The sequence below is a fragment of the Salmo salar genome, chromosome ssa11 (assembly GCF_905237065.1).
Source record: "Salmo salar chromosome ssa11, Ssal_v3.1, whole genome shotgun sequence".
In the NCBI taxonomy this organism is placed as follows: Eukaryota; Metazoa; Chordata; class Actinopteri; order Salmoniformes; family Salmonidae; genus Salmo; species Salmo salar.
Window position 1 is genome coordinate 33605799 of NC_059452.1, and position 20637 is coordinate 33626435.

General features: G+C 44.2%; 1 protein-coding gene across 1 annotated transcript in view; it reads right to left on the bottom strand.

The window, feature by feature from the left end:
* LOC106562546 (dmX-like protein 2) overlaps nt 1-20637 on the bottom strand; it is a 103284-nt gene that overhangs the window by 13506 nt on the left and 69141 nt on the right. Inside the window, 7 exon segments of the mRNA XM_045689389.1 lie at nt 151-211; nt 2883-3027; nt 3176-3297; nt 6643-6729; nt 12636-12701; nt 14061-14178; nt 14407-14608. Coding sequence (XP_045545345.1) covers nt 151-211; nt 2883-3027; nt 3176-3297; nt 6643-6729; nt 12636-12701; nt 14061-14178; nt 14407-14608 — 801 coding nt within the window.

A 20637-nucleotide genomic window follows, 5' to 3' on the forward strand; every position in this document is an offset into this window, starting at 1 on the left:
AGTGGTATATGGTACTGTATAGAACCTAGTAGTGGTATATGGTACTGTATAGAACCTAGTGGTGGTATACTGTATATAAACTAGTAGTGGTATATGGTACTGTATAGAACCTAGTAGTGGTATATGGTATTGTACACAGATGATACCTACAGTACTGGAATATGGGGTGGGAGGTCATTCTCTTCACATTGTTCAGGTTCCTCTTCATAATCTGAAAAACATCATTCAAATAACCTAACACATCAAACTTGCTTTGAAACCTCAGTCTTTAAAACATTCAGCCAATACACAGTGATGCCCTACACTACGGACTTCAGTACTCAACTAGGACATTTCTCTGAACTGAAACAGCTTTGATGAAGGCCACCAGGCCGATACGTTGGCTTCATAAACTGAAGTGATACTGGCGTGAGCAGGTCTTTCTTTTAGTTCATTAAAACTACTCTACAACCTTTCACTCTAAAGGGAATTCATCATCTGAACTGGGACCTATTTTACACATACAGTATAAGTCAACGACACTGTCTTTCCATGCAGTAGGGCCTTACCAAGACTCACCACCTAGACTAGGACATATTTATACTTCTGGTACAAGGCAACAGTACTCCATATTGACTGTAGCATGAAGAATTATCACTTGAATGGGGAAATATTTGAGAAGTGGGTGATGCGGTGACACAGGCCTGTACCTTGGGCAGCCGAGGAGACGCTGTGAGAGCTGGGTATCTGTGTGTTGATACTGTCCCATCTCTCTCATACAAACACACACACTGCCTATCTCTGGTAACATAGACTCATCTACCAGCCTGTTTAGTCCTCAACTCTCTGTCTGTTTGGCCTGAGATAGATAACCAGTGTCAATATTCACTGGACTGACTAGGTCCAGCTAGTGGGCCTCAGTTCGAACACAGCGAGCGAGGAATAGGGTGAGACAATGACGTCTAACATTAAAAGAAGAACGTTTGTCTGCTTGCTTTAAACCGTACTGTCTTATAGTACTCTGTTGAGTTCTGCTAGGTACTGTTGCACATATTTCCTATGACACCAGAGCAGTGTGGGGAGAGACAATAGGGAGGGGGTTTTCATAATAAACAGACAGGACCTTGAGTTTAGAGTGGTGAGCTGTGAGCCAGACAGGCTGGGATGGAGGTTTCACTCATGAGTACTGTGTCCCTCTACAGGTCAGTACAGACTACTACCTCTCTCACTGGACTACACTGCACTGACAAGTTTAAAGTAAATGGAAAGTGGGAAAGGAGATACTGTACCTAGTCAGTTGTACAACTGAATGCATTCAACCGAAATGTCAAAAGTTTGGGGTCACTTAGAAATGTCCTTGTTTTTGAAAGAAAAGCTAATTTTTTGTCCATTCAAATAACATCAAATTGATCAGAAATACAGTGTAGACTTTGTTAATGTTGTAAATGACTATTGTAGCTGGAAACGGCAGAGTTTTTATGGAATATCTACATAGGCATACAGAGGCCCATTATCAGCAACCATCACTCCTGTGTTCCAATGACATGTTGTGTTAGCCAATCCAAGTTTATCATTTTAAAAGGCTAATTGATCATAAGAAAACCATTTTGCAATTATGTTAGCACAGCTGAAAACTGTTGTTCTAATTAAAGAAGCAATAAAACTGGCCTTCTTTAGACTAGTTGAGTATCTGGAGCGTCAGCATTAGTGGGTTCGATTACAGGCTAAAAATGTCCAGAAACAAATAACTTTCTTCTGAAACTTGTCAGTCTATTCTTGTTCTGAGAAATGAAGTCTATTCAATGCGAGAAATTGCCAAGAAACTGAAAATCTCATACAGCGCTGTGTACTACTCCCTTCACAGATCCGCGCAAACTGGCCCTAACCAGAATAGAAAGAGGAGTGGGAGGCCCCAGTGCACAACTGAGCAAGAGGACAAGTACATTCAAGTGTCTAGTTTGAAAAACAGACGCCTCACAAGTCCTCAACTGGAAGCTTCATTAAATAGTACCCGCAAATCACCAGTCTCAATGTCAACAGTGACGAGGCGACTCCGGGATGCTGGCCTTCTGTGCTAACATAATTGCAAAAGGGTTTTCTAATGATCAATTAGCATTTTAAAATTATCAATTGGATTAGCTAACAAAAAGTGCCATTGGAACACAGGAGTGATGGTTGCTGATAATGGGCCTCTGTACACCTATGTAGATATTCCATAAAATAATCTGCCATTTCCAGCTACAATAATCATTTACAACATTAACAAAGTCTACACTGTATTTCTGATCAATTATATGTTATTTTAATGGACAAAAAATGTTTGCTTTTCTTTCAAAAACAAGGAAATGTTTAAGTGACCCCAAACTTTTGAATGAATATATATATATATATATATATATATATATATATATATATATATATATATATATTCACACACTACCATTCAAAAGTTTGGGGTCACTTAAACATTATATATATATATATATATACTGTGTATATAAAGTAGTGGTATACTGTATTTAACCTAGTAGTGGTATACTGTGTATATAACCTAGTAGTGGTATACCGTATATAACCTAGTAGTGGTATATATACACACACTGTATGTGTGTGTGTGTGTGTGTGTGTGTGTGTGTATATACTATGCATCTGTGTGTGTGTGAGTGAGTGGAGGATGTTTTGTGTGTGTAGAATGTTTTGTGTGTGTGTGTGTGTGTGTGTGTGTGTGTGTGTGTGTGTGTGTGTGTGTGTGTGTGTGTGTGTGTGTGTGTGTGTGTGAGAGAGTGAGAGAGTGAGTGAGTGAGTGAGTGAGTGAGTGAGTGAGTGAGTGAGTGAGTGAGTGAGTGAGTGAGTGAGTGAGTGAGTGAGTGAGTGAGTGAGTGGAGGATGTATGTATGTCGTACCACACAAGCCCCCATGCTGGTCTGCCCACTCCCCAGCCAGGGCATGGATGCAGAGGCTGCCATGTCTTTGGGGTTGAAGTGGGACGGGGTAGAGGAGGCCTGGGCAACGTTAGTGTGGGAAGAACGGTAGTCCACGTCATCAGAACTGAGGAGAGAAAAGTCCAACACAATGTGTGTGTGTGTATATGGGTGTGTATATGTGTGTGTGTGTGTGTGTTTGTGTGTTTGTGTGTGTGTGTGTGTGTTTGTGTGTGTGTTTGTGTGTGTGTAAGTAAGTAACATAGTGTACTGACCTGTGTGACTCCTTGTCAAAGTCCTCTCCTATCCAGGTGTAGGGCTGAGCAGCTAGAAGAGTGGACACATCAACCTCCTGCACATCGTGAGTGGACGCCAGCACTATCTCATTGGTGTTAGCCTGGAGGGGGGAGGGAGGGAGAGAAGAGAAGGGAGGAGGGGATAAGGAAGGGAGGGAGAGAAGAGGGGAGGAGGGGACGAGGGAGGGAGAGAAGAGAAGGGAGGAGGGGATAAGGAAGGGAGGGAGAGAAGAGGGGAGGAGGGGATGAGGGAGGGAGAAAAGAGAGGCCAGTAAATGTATACCACATAATCTGAATGAGTAGAAGAGACATTCCAACGTAAAGAAACATTTATTTTTATTTATTTATTTCACCTTTATTTAACCAGGTAGGCTAGTTGAGAACAAGTTCTCATTTGCAACTGCGACCTGGCCAAGATAAAGCATAGCAATTCGACACATACAACAACAAAGAGTTACACATGGAATAAACAAAACATACAGTCAATAATACAGTAGAACAAAAGAAAACAAAGTCTATATACAGTGAGTGCAAATGAGGTAAGTTAAGGCAATAAATAGGCCATGGTGGAGAAGTAATTACAATTGAGCAATTAAACACTGGAATGGTAGATGTGCAGAAGATGAATGTGCAAGTAGAGATACTGGGGTGCAAAGGAGCAAGATAAATAAATAAATACAGTATGGGGATGAGGTAGGTAGATAGCCCATCTGTAAACAGCCCATCTATGTACAGGTGCAGTGATCTGTGAGCTGCTCTGACAGCTGGTGCTTAAAGCTAGTGAGGGAGATATGAGTCTCCAGCTTCAGAGATTTTTGCAGTTCGTTTCAGTCATTGGCAGCAGAGAACTGGAAGGAAAGACGACCAAAGGAGGAATTGGCTTTGGGGGTGACCAGTGAGATACACCTGCTGGAGCGCGTGCTACAAGTGGGTGCTGCTATGGTGACCAGTGAGCTGAGATAAGGCAGGGCTTTACCTAGCAGAGACTTGTAGATGACCTGGAGCCAGTGGGTTTGGCGACGAGTATGAAGCGAGGGCCAGCCAACGAGAGCGTACAGGTCGCAGTGGTGGGTAGTGTATGGGGCTTTGGTGACAAAACGGATGGCACTGTGATAGACTGCATCCAGTTTGTTGAGTAGAGTGTTGGAGGCTATTTTATAGATGACATCACCGAAGTCGAGGATCGGTAGGATGGTCAGTTATACGAGGGTATGTTTGGCAGCATGAGTGAAGGATGCTTTGTTGCGATATAGGAAGCCAATTCTAGATTTAATTTTGGATTGGAGATACTTAATGTGAGTCTGGAAGGAGAGTTTACAGTCTAACCAGAAACCCAGGTATTTGTAGTTGTCCACGTATTCTAAGTCAGAGCCGTCCAGAGTAGTGATGCTGGACGGGCGAGCAGGTGCGGGCACTGATCGATTGAATAGCATGCAGTTAATTTTACTTGCGTTTAAGAGCAGTTGGAGGCCACGGAAGGAGAGTTGTATGGCATTGAAGCTCGTCTGGAGGGTTGTTAACACAGTGTTCAAAGAGAGGCCAGAAGTATACAGAATGGTGTCCGTCTGCGTAGAGGTGGATCAGAGAATCACCAGCAGCAAGAGCAACATCATTGATGTATACAGAGAAGAGAGTCGGCCCGAGAATTGAACCCTGTGGCACCCCCATAGAGACTGCCAGAGGTCCGGACAACAGGCCCTCTGATTTGACATACTGAACTCTATCACAGAGGTAGTTGGTAAACCAGGCGAGGCAATCATTTGAGAAACCAAGGCTGTCAAGTCTGCCAATAAGAATGTGGTGATTGACAGTCAAAAGCCTTGGCCAAGTCGATGAATATGGCTGCACAGTAATGTCTCTTATCGATGGCGGTTATGATGTCGTTTAGGACCTTGAGCGTGGCTGAGGTGCACCCATGACCAGCTCTGAAACCAGATTGCATAGCGGAGAAGTTACGGTGGGATTCAAAATGGTCGGTAATCTGTTTGTTAACTTGGCTTTCGAAGACCTTAGAAAGACAGGGTAGGATAGATATAGGTCTGTAGCAGTTTGGGTCTAGAGTGTCACCCCCTTTGAAGAGGGGGATGACCGCGGCAGCTTTCCAATCTTTGGGAATCTCAGACGATACGAAAGAGAGGTTGAACAGGCTAATAATAGGGGTTGCAACAATTTTGGCAGATAATTTTAGAAAGAGGGTCCAGATTGTCTAGCCAGCTGATTTGTATGGTCCAGATTTTGCAGCTCTTTCAGAACATCAGCTATCTGGATTTGGGTGAAGGAGAAATGGTGGGGGCTTTGGCGGGTTGCTGTGGAGGGTGTGGGGCGGTTGACCGGGGTAGGGGTAGCCAGGTGGAAAGCATGGCCAGCCGTAGAGAAATGCTTATTGAAATTCTCAATTATAGTGGATTTATCGGTGGTAACAGTGTTTCCTTGCCTCAGAGCAGTGGGCAGCTGGGAGGAGGTGCTCTTATTCTCCATGGACTTTACAGTGTCCCATAACTTTTTTGAGTTTGTACTACAGGATGCAAATTTCTGTTTGAAAATGCTAGCCTTAGCTTTTAGATGTGTCAGTGTAGGGGTGTTAGGTCCACGTGACACCCCTTCACTGACACACAGCCACACGCCATCACATTTAGATATGGTGTACGGTGTGTTAACCCCCCTAAGTTCAATGTCCACGCCAATGTGGACATCTATTTAGCATAACAGAAAAATCCATCAGTTTAAGTTAGAGATATCTGTTTTTTTGCATTGGATGTGTCTCAATCCACCGCATCCACCTATGTAACACTTCCGCATTTGGGGTGAAAGGTGACAGAGCTACAGCAGTGTTTGTCAGACCAAAATCGTCTGTAGCGACGGAACAGTTTGGCCTAAAAATATCTTTACGGAGGAGACTCTCAGGAACATGATGGTGTTCTCCGTTTTCCTCTACGACCCCCACAAGCGTCTTGGGACTGGTCTGAAGCCGATTCTGCCGATCTGCCAACTTCTGTCTGTAGGGTCCCAACAGTTTGGGCTAAACACTGATCTGTGTAAAGGTGAGACTCTCAGGAACACGTATATATGGGCTGTTCTGCTCTAGGACGTCCACAGGTCTCACAAGTCCAGTCTAAAGGTCCCCAGTACCAGTTTAAAATCATTTATGGAAGTATATATGGAGACTGCTTAGTGACAAAAATAAGGGATTAAATAAATGTAAAAAAAAAAGTATAAAATTAGACAGGGCTTAGACTGTTATATGTTAACTGGTGGCCTTATCGGCCAGTCTAATGGAATCCACTCTACTCATTTATCTCTATGGTGTCGACCTGTAAAACCTGACGAACATGGCACCTGAATGTCAAACTACATCAAATGGGAAAGCTTTGAGTGTGTGTGTGTTTGTGTGTACATGTGCGCGCCTGTATGTGTGTGTGTGTGTGTGCACTGCAGATGTTTCTCACCCTGTTGATGGCGAAGGCCATGATGATGTCAGACTCCTTGTGGATGATCTTAGCATTCCTTCCTGGGTAGCCTAAGTCTCCCTCCACCTGGAACACATTATCACAGCACCCGCCATCATTTAGTACACCTGGTACATACATACATACTGTACACAGACACACAATATCTTAGCATACACACCTGTTACATACACACACAGCCACAACACCCCTACACTGACACACAGCCACACACCATCACAACACCCCTACACTGACACAGCCACACACCATCACAACACCCCTACACTGACACACAGCCACACGCTATGACAACACCCCTACACTGACACAACACCCCTACACTGACACACACTATCACAACACCCCTACACTAACACACAGCCACACACTATCACAACACCCCTACACAGCCACACACTATCACAACACCCCTACACAGCCACACACTATCACAACACCCCTACACTGACACACACTATCACAACACCCCTACACTGACACAACACCCCTACACTGACACACACTATCACAACACCCCTACACTGACACACACTATCACAACACCGCTACACTGACACACAGCCACACACCATCACAACACCCCTACACTGACACACACCATCACAACACCCCTACACTGACCCACACTATCACAACACCCCTACACTGACACACAGCCACACACCATCACAACACCCCTACACTGACACACAATCACAACACCCCTACACTGACACACAGCCACAACACCCCTACACTGACACACAGCCACACACCATCACAACACCCCTACACTGACACACAGCCACACACCATCACAACACCCCTACACAGCCACACACCATCACAACACCCCTACACTGACACACAGACACACACTATCACAACACCCCTACACAGCCACACACCATCACAACACCCCTACACTGACACACAGACACACACTATCACAACACCCCTACACTGACACACACCATCACAACACCCCTACACTGACACACAGCCACACACCATCACAACACCCCTACACTGACACACAGCCACACACCATCACAACACCCCTACACTGACACACAGCCACACACCATCACAACACCCCTACACTGACACACAGCCACACACCATCACAACACCCCTACACTGAAACACAGCCACACACTATCACAACACCCCTACACTGACACACAGCCACACACCATCACAACACCCCTACACTGACACACAGCCACACACCATCACAACACCCCTACACTGACACACACCATCACAACACCCCTACACTGACACACAGCCACACACCATCACAACACCCCTACACTGACACACAGCCACACACCATCACAACACCCCTACACTGACACACACCATCACAACACCCCTACACTGACACACAGCCACACACCATCACAACACCCCTACACTGACACACACCATCACAACACCCCTACACTGACACACACCATCACAACACCCCTACACTGACACACAGCCACACACCATCACAACACCCCTACACTGACACACAGCCACACACCATCACAACACCCCTACACTGACACACACCATCACAACACCCCTACACTGACACACACCATCACAACACCCCCTACACTGACACACAGCCACACACCATCACAACACCCCTACACTGACACACAGCCACACACCATCACAACACCCCTACACTGACACACAGCCACACACCATCACAACACCCCTACACTGACACACAGCCACACACAGCAGTGAGACAGTGAGCACTCAGTGAGAACATGCAGGTTAGGTCCACGTGACACCTCTCTGTCAGAGCTGGAAGAGGAGCTGGAGTAAGTCATTAATACAGAGGGGATGATAGTATTTAGGAAGAGATGAAGAGGAAGAATGGGTCCAGCAGCAGAAGAATGAAAGACTTTAGGCCCAGCTACAGAAGGAATGACCAGACAGAGACAGACCTTATCAGTGTGTTAGTGGGGATAGAGACAGACCGTGTCAGTGTGTTAGTGGGGATAGAGACAGACCGTGTCAGTGTGTTAGTGGGGATAGAGACAGACCGTGTCAGTGTGTTAGTGGGGATAGAGACAGACCGTGTCAGTGTGTTAGTGGGGATAGAGACAGACCGTGTGTTAGTGGGGGTAGAGACAGACCGTGTCAGTGTGTTAGTGGGGATAGAGACAGACCGTGTCAGTGTGTTAGTGGGGATAGAGACAGACCGTGTCAGTGTGTTAGTGGGGGTAGAGACAGACCGTGTCAGTGTGTTAGTGGGGATAGAGACAGACCGTGTCAGTGTGTTAGTGGGGGTAGAGACAGACCGTGTCAGTGTGTTAGTGGGGATAGAGACAGACCGTGTCAGTGTGTTAGTGGGGATAGAGACAGACCGTGTCAGTGTGTTAGTGGGGGTAGAGACAGACCGTGTCAGTGTGTTAGTGGGGATAGAGACAGACCGTGTCAGTGTGTTAGTGGGGGTAGAGACAGACCGTGTCAGTGTGTTAGTGGGGATAGAGACAGACCGTGTCAGTGTGTTAGTGGGGGTAGAGACAGACCGTGTCAGTGTGTTAGTGGGGATAGAGACAGACCGTGTCAGTGTGTTAGTGGGGGTAGAGACAGACCGTGTCAGTGTGTTAGTGGGGATAGAGACAGACCGTGTGTTAGTGGGGGTAGAGACAGACCGTGTCAGTGTGTTAGTGGGGATAGAGACAGACCGTGTCAGTGTGTTAGTGGGGGTAGAGACAGACCGTGTCAGTGTGTTAGTGGGGATAGAGACAGACCGTGTCAGTGTGTTAGTGGGGGTAGAGACAGACCGTGTCAGTGTGTTAGTGGGGGTAGAGACAGACCGTGTCAGTGTGTTAGTGGGGATAGAGACAGACCGTGTCAGTGTGTTAGTGGGGATAGAGACAGACCGTGTCAGTGTGTTAGTGGGGGTAGAGACAGACCATGTCAGTGTGTTAGTGGGGGTAGAGACAGACCGTGTCAGTGTGTTAGTGGGGGTAGAGACAGACCGTGTCAGTGTGTTAGTGGGGATAGAGACAGACCGTGTCAGTGTGTTAGTGGGGGTAGAGACAGACCGTGTCAGTGTGTTAGTGGGGGTAGAGACAGACCGTGTCAGTGTGTTAGTGGGGGTAGAGACAGACCGTATCAGTGTGTTAGTGGGGGTAGAGACAGACCGTGTCAGTGTGTTAGTGGGGATAGAGACAGACCGTGTCAGTGTGTTAGTGGGGGTAGAGACAGACCGTATCAGTGTGTTAGTGGGGGTAGAGACAGACCGTGTGTTAGTGGGGGTAGAGACAGACCGTGTAAGTGTGTTAGTGGGGGTAGAGACAGACCGTGTGTTAGTGGGGGTAGAGACAGACCGTGTAAGTGTGTTAGTGGGGGTAGAGACAGACCGTGTAAGTGTGTTAGTGGGGGTAGAGACAGACCGTGTGTTATTGGGGGTAGAGACAGACCGTGTGTTAGTGGGGGTAGAGACAGACTGTATCAGTGTGTTAGTGGGGGCAGAGACAGACCGTGTGTTAGTGGGGGTAGAGACAGACCGTGTGTTAGTGGGGGTAGAGACAGACCGTGTCAGTGTGTTAGTGAGGGTAGAGACAGAACGTGTGTTAGTGGGGGTAGAGACAGACCGTGTGTTAGTGGGGGTAGAGACAGACCGTGTGTTAGTGGGGGTAGAGACAGACCGTGTGTTAGTGGGGGTAGAGACAGACCGTGTGTTAGTGGGGGTAGAGACAGACCGTGTGTTAGTGGGGGGTAGAGACAGACCGTGTGTTAGTGGGGGTAGAGACATACCGTGTGTTAGTGGGGGTAGAGACAGACCGTGTGTTAGTGGGGGTAGAGACAGACCGTGTGTTAGTGGGGGTAGAGACAGACCGTGTGTTAGTGGGGGTAGAGACAGACCGTGTGTTAGTGGGGGTAGAGACAGACCGTGTGTTAGTGGGGGTAGAGACAGACCGTGTGTTAGTGGGGGTAGAGACAGACCGTGTGTTAGTGGGGGTAGAGACAGACCGTGTGTTAGTGGGGGTAGAGACAGACCGTGTGTTAGTGGGGGTAGAGACAGACCGTGTGTTAGTGGGGGTAGAGACAGACCGTGTGTTAGTGGGGGTAGAGACAGACCGTGTGTTAGTGGGGTTAGAGACAGACCTTGTGTTAGTGGCGGTAGAGACAGACCGTGTGTTAGTGGGGGGTAGAGACAGACCGTGTGTTAGTGGGGGTAGAGACAGACCGTGTGTTAGTGGGGGTAGAGACAGACCGTGTGTTAGTGGGGGTAGAGACAGACCGTGTGTTAGTGGGGGTAGAGACAGACCGTGTGTTAGTGGGGGTAGAGACAGACCGTGTGTTAGTGGGGGTAGAGACAGACCGTGTGTTAGTGGGGGTAGAGACAGACCGTGTGTTAGTGGGGGTAGAGACAGACCGTGTGTTAGTGGGGTTAGAGACAGACCTTGTGTTAGTGGCGGTAGAGACAGACCGTGTCAGTGTGGTGAGGTGATGTGATGAGGTAGTGGGTTAGTGACAGTGAGGTGATGAAGTAGTGGGTTAGTGACAGTGAGGTGATGAGGTAGTGGGTTAGTGACAGAGTGTCAGTAGGGTGAGGTGATGTGATGAGGTAGTGGGTTAGTGACAGTGAGGTGATGAGGTAGTGGGTTAGTGACAGTGAGGTGATGTGATGAGGTATTGGGTTAGTGACAGTGAGGTGATGTGATGAGGTAGTGGGTTAGTGACAGACAGTGTCAGTGACAGTGAGGTGATGTGATGAGGTAGTGGGTTAGTGACATTGAGGTGATGTGATGAGGTAGTGGGTTAGTGACAGTGAGTTGATGAGGTAGTGGGCTAGTGACAGTGAGGTGATGTGGTAGTGGGTTAGTGACAGTGAGGTGATGTGATGAGGTAGTGGGTTAGTGACAGTGAGGTGATGAGGTAGTGGGTTAGTGACAGTGAGGTGATGTGATGAGGTAGTGGGTTAGTGAAAGTGAGGTGATGAGGTAGTGACAGTGAGGTGATGAGGTAGTGGGTTAGTGACAGTGAGGTAATGAGGTAGTGGGTTAGTGACAGACAGTGTCAGTGAGATGATGTGATGAGGTAGTGGGTTAGTGACAGTGAGGTGATGAGGTAGTGGGTTAGTGACAGTGAGGTGATGAGGTACTGGGCTAGTGACAGTCAGTAGGGTGAAGTGATGTGTTTGTGGGTTAGTGACAGACAGTGGGGTGAGGTGATGTGATGAGTTAGTGGGTTAGTGACAGACAGTGGGGTGAGGTGATGTGATGAGGTAGTGGGTTAGTGACAGACAGTGGGGTGAGGTGATGAGTTAGTGGGTTAGTGACAGACCGTGTCAGTGGGGTGAGGTGATGTGATGAGGTAGTGGGTTAGTGACAGACAGTGGGGTGATGTGATGAGTTAGTGGGTTAGTGACAGACCGTGTCAGTGGGGTGAGGTGATGTGATGAGGTAGTGGGTTAGTGACAGACAGTGGGGTGAGGTGATGTGATGAGGTAGTGGGTTAGTGACAGACAGTGGGGTGAGGTGATGTGATGAGGTAGTGGGTTAGTGACAGACAGTGGGGTGAGGTGATGTGATGAGGTAGTGGGTTAGTGACAGACAGTGGGGTGAGGTGATGTGATGAGGTAGTGGGTTAGTGACAGACAGTGGGGTGAGGTGATGTGATGAGGTAGTGGGTTAGTGACAGTGAGGTTAGGTAGTAGGTAAGGTTGCACAATTCTGCTAACTTTCCCCAAATTCTTACGTTTTTCAGAAATCCTGGTTTAAGGATTATGGATTCTTATTCCTTCCTGATTCCAGGAATCTTACAAACGTGATTTCTGGAAAACCCTAGTCGTGTTGGGTTAGTGAGTAGTAATGGTGAGGTGAAGCTCTGGAAAACCCTAGTAATGTTGGGGTAGTGAGTAGTAATGGTGAGGTGTAGCATGCCAAGCGGTGATTAGAAGAGAGACTTTCACAGCCCTGAGCAGGTACCAGTTCACACTGTACAGACAGACACCTTGATACTACCTTGTTGAACCTGAGAGCTCCAGATACACAGTTTGGGCTGAGGAGATCCATAAAGCCTTCAACACACTACACAACACAACACAACACACAAAACACACATGCACAAAACAAACAAAACACAAAATGAAGAAAACAAAAATGAAAGGGTTGTCTGGATGGTAGATACACGCAGCCACACACACAGTCAGTGTGTCAATTCGTGGATGAGGCAAAGGCTTCTCCCAACCCAAACAATGTCCTATCACATGGTAACAGAGTGGAGTGCTGAGGAGGTAGGAGACGTCTCTCTCAATGCAATGACAGTGGGTGGAGGGGAGGGTGGAGGGGAGGGTGGGGCCCGGTCTCAACACCCAAGTCAAAAGAAACACATCTTAAAGAGTCTAGTTACTGGAAGTCAGGTATAAGGTTCCTCTTTAGTTTGAAATCACATCTTTAACTTTCTACTCAAATCTCAACAAAGCAGGATCTATGGATGTGGTTCTAATTTAGTGTTGTGTTAGTATAAGATGTGTGTCTGTGTTAGTGGATGTCTGCAGACATAATGAACATTTTAATAATAATAATACTAATAATAGAAGTGATGATAGTAGTGATGGTGTGCAGACATCACAGAATCCTCTGTTCTTGATTACACAATACAAGGCCATCAAAACCATAATAATAACAAGAGAAGTGTGTGTGTGTGTGTGTGTGTGATGTGTGTGATATACACTACTCTTCAGAATTAAATTAACTGGGCCATATGTACAAAACAATTGTTTAAAATCTTCAATAATTATGGACCTTACTCAAAATATAGGATCTATAAAATATACATCAATAGAATGCGGGGTTTGAAGAACTATTTTGGTGAAGATGACTCTAAGGAAACATCCAGACAGATGATCTGTCTGACATGGTGCATGTTGTAGGAGAGGCTGTACTGGAGGAGGTAACACTATGTTAAACCTGTTTCTCAGTAGTTACCTGCTATGTACTCATTAACAAGTTAGGTGATATAATGACACCTTTCTGAATCCACTTAATGAATCATTAACAAGTTAGGTGATATAATGACACCTTTCTGAATCCACTTAATGAATCATTAACAAGTTAGGTGCTATAATGACACCTTTCTGAATCCACTTAATGAATCATTAACAAGTTAGGTGCTATAATGACACCTTTCTGAATCAACTTAATGAATCATTAACAAGTAATGACACCTTTGTTTCTGAATGCAGCTTTTGGAGTGGATGAGTTTGTTTACAAACAATCCAAAGAACACAACAAGTAAGGTTTGAAACATATAATGACCATTTGACTTGTTTAATGTGTAAGTAATAACCAGGTAAATAAAGGATGCCTGGTGTATGAGACCAGACATGATGTAGGTGTAGGGGAAGTGGAGACAGATTGTACCAGGGGTCCAGTTTAGCTCGTTACCTCGCTCTGCTTCCTCTTCTTAGTGAAGATATAGCGAATCAGAGTCTCCTGAAGAACTTCCTGTTTCACCAGGTAGTGCCAGAGACGCCTCGCAGGGAACGAAATGTGGTTCTTATTCCTGGAACACGAGACACACATACAGAAACATGTGAGAACATGAGTCTGTGTGTGTGTAGTCTATGTATCTGTGTGTGTGTAGTCTATGTATCTGTGTGTGTGTAGTCTATGTATCTGTGTGTGTGTAGTCTTTGTATCTGTGTGTGTGTTGTCTATGTATCTGTGTGTGTGTTGTCTATGTATCTGTGTGTGTGTTGTCTATGTATCTGTGTGTGTGAAAAATACCCACTTGAAAGGTGTGTTGTCAGGCTCCAGCATGGCCTTGTGTCTCAGTATGGCAGGCCCCCCTCCTGTGCTGAGGTCAGTGGGGTAGGTGTTGATGTAGTTGGGAGGAGGACCATCAAACTTGTTCATCCTCTCCTGGAGTATGGTCTCCCAGTTCTCTAGTGTCTTCAGTACAGCATTCCCCAGAGGAGACGTCACCGGCAGGTCTGATGGAGGGAGGAGAGGACGATAACAGAAAGAAAAACTGTTTTGGTTGCGCCGCTCTAACGTGTGTGTGTGTGTGTGTTTGTGAGTGTGTGTGTGTGTTGAATATTTTCCCGGTATATTACAAATTGTTCCATCCCCAGAATAATTAACTTTTCCCCTGGATAACCCGGAATATCCCGCCAAAACTGGAAGTGTCATTCAAAAGCATTATAAAGTATATAAATAGGCCTGTCTGGATTTGATTAGAGCTTTGATCCACACTTTTTTTTTTCTTTTTTTTTTTCAAGCCTGATGCTACTTGAGCCTGATGAGCCCTACATTAAAGACATTGACTGAGCCCTACATTAAAGACATTTAATGAGCCCTACATTAAAGACATTGACTGAGCCCTACATTAAAGACATTGACTGAGCCCTACATTAAAGACATTGACTGAGCCCTACATTAAAGACATTGACTGAGCCCTACATTAAAGACATTGACTGAGCCCTACATTAAAGACATTGACTGAGCCCTACATTAAAGACATTGATTGAGCCCTACATTAACCTGTTGGGTCTAGGGGGCAGCATTTGCACGTCTGGATAAAAAAAATGTACCCGATTTAATCTGGTTACTAATCCTACCCAGTAACTAGAATATGCATATACTTATTATATATGGATAGAAAACACTCTAAAGTTTCCAAAACTGTTTGAATGGTGTCTGTGAGTATAACAGAACTCATTTGGCAGGCAAAACCCTGAGACATTTTCTGACAGGAAGTGGATACCTGATGTGTTGTATTGACTTTAAAGCTATCCCATTGAAAAACACAGGGGTTTAGGAATATTTTGGCACTTCCTATTGCTTCCACTAGATGTCACCAGCCTTTACAAAGTGTTTTGAGTCTTCTGGAGGGAGATCTGACCGAACAAGAGCCATGGAACGGTGATGTCCCATTAGACACCTGGCGCGCTACTTCATGTTGGGTACCCTCGTTCCAATACGTTATAAAAGGCTATGCATTCGTCCACCTTGAATATTATTCATGTTCTGGTTAAAAAGGCCCTAATGATTTATGCTATACAACGTTTGACATGTTTGAACGAACGGAAATATATTTTTTCCCCTCGTTCATGACGAGAAGTCCGGCTGGCTTACATCATGTGCTAACGAGACGGAGATTTTTGGACATAAATGATGAGCTTTTTTGAACAAAACTACATTCGTTATGGACCTGTGATACCTGGAAGTGACATCTGATGAAGAGAATCAAAGGTAATGGATTATTTACATAGTATTTTCGATTTTAGATCTCCCCAACATGACGTCTAGTCTGTATCGCAACGCGTATTTTTCTGGGCGCAGTGCTCAGATTATTGCAAAGTGTGATTTCCCAGTAAGGTTATTTTTAAATCTGGCAAGTTGATTGCGTTCAAAAGATGTAAATCTATAATTCTTTAAATGACAATATAATATTTTAACAATGTTTTCTAATTTTAATTATTTAATTTCTGACGCTGACTTGACTGCCGGTTATTGGAGGGAAACGATTTCCTCAACATCAATGCCATAGTAAAACGCTGTTTTTGTATATAAATATGAACTTGATAGAACTAAAAATGCATGCATTGTCTAACATAATGTCCTAGGAGTGTCATCTGATGGAGATTGTAAAAGGTTAGTGTATCATTTTAGCTGGTTTTATGGTTTTGGTGACCCTGTCTTTGACTTGACAAAACATTACACACAACTCTTGTAAATGTACTGTCCTAACATACTCTAAATTTATGCTTTCGCCGTAAAACCTTTTTGAAATCGTAAAACGTGGTTAGATTAAGGAGATGTTTATCTTTCAAATGGTGTAACATAGTTGTATTTTTGAAAAATTTGAATTTTGACATTTATTTGGATTCAAATTTGCCGCTCTTGAAATGCACCTGCTGTTGATGGAGTGCACCACAGGTGGCACGCTAGCGTCCCACCTAGCCCCAAGAGGTTAAAGACATTTAATGAGCCCTACATTAAAGACATTGACTGAGCCCTACATTAAAGACATTTAATGAGCCCAAGCCCAAAAAAGGTCAAATGATTGTGCCCTTATCCAATACATATATGATATAGGCTACTGCACATTACGCACGACAGAAAAACATAAAAGCCCATAGACGTAGCTAGCTATATGCTCTCTTGGGTAAATAAATGAAACTAGCTCCAGCAGGCTAATCTTTTTGAGTGTGAACTGTATTCCTGTACTGCATTGTATTGTATTATACTATAAATGACCTGGAATTACTCACCTCGTTCAAACCAGGATAAAGCAGGGAGAGATCATGTGATTCTAGTGCAGCACATGCAGCCTACAAAGTTACAAGTATAGGCTAGCAAATTAGATTTTAATTCTGAAATTGAATAGGGCCTATTTGTATAATTAGTAGGCTGACCTTTCATAATCTTCCCCCTAATGTTACTAGCCTACCTCCTCTTCCTCTATTGTTGCTTCATTCCTTCCTCTTTCAACAGTTAAATGAAATAAGTTTTGTTGTTCTTATCTTCATCATTCTAATGACATCCTTGAATAATATAGGACCAGAATGAGATGCAGAAGGCTTTCACTTCTCTTCATGAAGATTGAATGGTTATGGGTCTGAATAAATATAACCTACCACCATCGTGAGTTCACTCTTCTTTCAAACTACCTGTGAGATCTATTGGCTGCTGTATTTAACATTCAGCAAACAAGAGCTTGTGTCCCTCTTCTAATAGTCTATTGGTATAAGAAATGCAAAAATAGAATAATGTCCAGCAAGCTGTTCTAGTGTAGCTTTTCCTGCATGGGACTCCAAGAGCTAAGGAGCGTTTTTTAACCTGTTGAGGACCCCTTCGAGACAGGATCCCGTTAACGGGATTGATTTTGACAACAGCCAGTGGAAAATCAGAGCGCCAAATTCAAAACAGCTAAAATCTCATAATTCCATTTTCTCAAACAATCAACTATTTTACACCATTTTAAAGACTCTCGTTAATCCAACCACATTGTCCGATTTCAAAAAAGACTTTACGGAGAAAGCATAAAATTAGATTATGTTAGGACAAACTCCACAAGAAAAATCCCACAGCCATTTTCCAAGCAACTAGATGCATCACAAAAACCAAAAGTACAGCTAAAATATTCACTAACCTTTGATGATCTTCATCAGATGGCACTCATAGGACTTCATGTTACACAATACATGTATGTTTTGCTCGATAAAGTTAATATTTATATCCAAAAACCCCATTTTACATATGCGCGTAATGTTCAGAAATGTTTTCCCTCCAAACCAACCGGTGAATGAGCAATGAGCACACATATTACAGAAATACTCATCATAAACTTTGATCAATATACAAGTGTTATGCACAGAATTATAGATAGACTTCTCCTAAATGCTACCGCTTTGTCAGATTTCAAAAAAGGTTCACGGCGAAAGCACAATTTGCAATAATCTGAGTACAGCCCAGAAGACACCAACAACTAGCAAACAAAAACCAGCCATCTTGGAATCAATAAAACCAAGAAATTACATTATAAATATTCACTTACCTTTGATTATCTTCATCAGAAGGAACTCCCAGGAACCCCAGCTCCACAATAAATGTTCGATAAAGTTCATATTTATGTCCAAATACATCCATTTTGTTTACGCTTTAGGTTCACTATCCAAATCCATAACGTGCGTGCTTACTTAGTCCAGACGAAAAGTCAAAAAAGTTATACTACAGTTTGTAGAAACATGTAAACGAAGTATAGAATCAATCTTTAGGTTGTTTTTAACATATATCTTCAATAAAATTCCAACCGGACCTATCCGTTCTCTTTAGGAGTGAATATGAACTCAGCTCGCTCCCAAGTCCTTGCGCGTGACTGTACCCATGCCTTATAATGGGACACCTACTTCCTTGGGCTGTTATTCCCTTCAAATTCACCATAGAATCCTCAAACAAGGTTCTAAAGACTGTTGACATCTAGTGGAAGCCTTAGGAAGTGCAACATGACCCCGTAAAGACTACAAATTCAATAGACAATGGTTTGAAAAACTACAATCCTCAGATTTCCCACTTCCTGGTTGGATTGTTCTCAGGCAAGAACCTGAGAACAATTCTTCTTGCCTGCCATATGAGTTCTGTTATACTCACAGACATCATTCAAACAGTTTTAGAAACTTCTGAGTATTTTCTTTCCAAATCTACTAATAATATGCATATCTTAGTTTCTGGGCCCGAGAAGCAGGCTGTTTATTTTGGGTACGTTTTTCATCCGGCCGTGAAAATACTGTCCCCTATCCCGAAGAGGTTGGAGAGAGGCCAGCGGAGCACAGGTGTGTGCGTACTGAGCAAGAGACAAGAGGCTATAAATTAGAAGCTTATTATGCATAACCCATCATTAATTAGCTAAATATAAGACTAATACTGCATTGAATGTATTACCTGAAAGAGGTAGGCTAGGACATCTATACAGTGCCTTGCGAAAGTATTCGGCCCCCTTGAACTTTTCGACCTTTTGCCACATTTCAGGCTTCAAACATAAAGATATAAAACTGTAATTTTTTGTGAAGAATCAACAACAAGTGGGACACAATCATGAAGTGGAACGAAATTTATTGGATATTTCAAACTTTTTTAACAAATAAAAAACTGAAAAATTGGGCGTGCAAAATTATTCAGCCCCTTTACTTTCAGTGCAGCAAACTCTCTCCAGAAGTTCAGTGAAGATCTCTGAATGATCCAATGTTGACCTAAATGACTAATGATGATAAATAGAATCCACCTGTGTGTAATCAAGTCTCCGTATAAATGCACCTGCTCTGTGATAGTCTCAGAGGTCCGTTTAAAGCGCAGAGAGCATCATGAAGAACAAGGAACACACCAGGCAGGTCCGAGATACTGTTGTGGAGAAGTTTAAAGCCGGATTTGGATACAAAAAGATTTCCCAAGCTTTAAACATCCCAAAGAGCACTGTGCAAGCGATAATATTGAAATGGAAGGAGTATCAGACCACTGCAAATCTACAAAGACCCGGCCGTCCCTCTAAACTTTCAGCTCATACAAGGAGAAGACTGATCAGAGATGCAGCCAAGAGGCCCATGGTCACTCTGGATGAACTGCAGAGATCTACAGCTGAGGTGGGAGACTCTGTCCATAGGACAACAATCAGTCGTATACTGCACAAATCTGGCCTTTATGGAAGAGTGGCAAGAAGAAAGCCATTTCTTAAAGATATCCATAAAAAGTGTCGTTTAAAGTTTGCCACTAGCCACCTGGGAGACACACCAAACATGTGGAAGAAGGTGCTCTGGTCAGATGAAACCAAAATTGAACTTTTTGGCAACAATGCAAAACGTTATGTTTGGCGTAAAAGCAACACAGCTCATCACCCTGAACACACCATCCCCACTGTCAAACATGGTGGCGGCAGCATCATGGTTTGGGCCTGCTTTTCTTCAGCAGGGGCAGGGAAGATGGTTCAAATTGATGGGAAGATGGATGGAGCCAAATACAGGACCATTCTGGAAGAAAACCTGATGGAGTCTGCAAAAGACCTGAGACTGGGACGGAGATTTGTCTTCCAACAAGACAATGATCCAAAACATAAAGCAAAATCTACAATGGAATGGTTCACAAATAAACATATCCAGGTGTTAGAATGGCCAAGTCAAAGTCCAGACCTGAATCCAATCGAGAATCTGTGGAAAGAACTGAAAACTGCTGTTCACAAACGCTCTCCATCCAACCTCACTGAGCTCGAGCTGTTTTGCAAGGAGGAATGGGCAAAAATTTCAGTCTCTCGATGTGCAAAACTGATAGAGACATACCCCAAGTGACTTACAGCTGTAATCGCAGCAAAAGGTGGCGCTAAAAAGTATTAACTTAAGGGGGCTGAATAATTTTGCACGGCCAATTTTTCAGTTTTTTATTTGTTAAAAAAGTTTGAAATATCCAATAAATTTCATTCCACTTCATAATTGTGTCCCACTTGTTGTTGATTCTTCACAAAAAATTACAG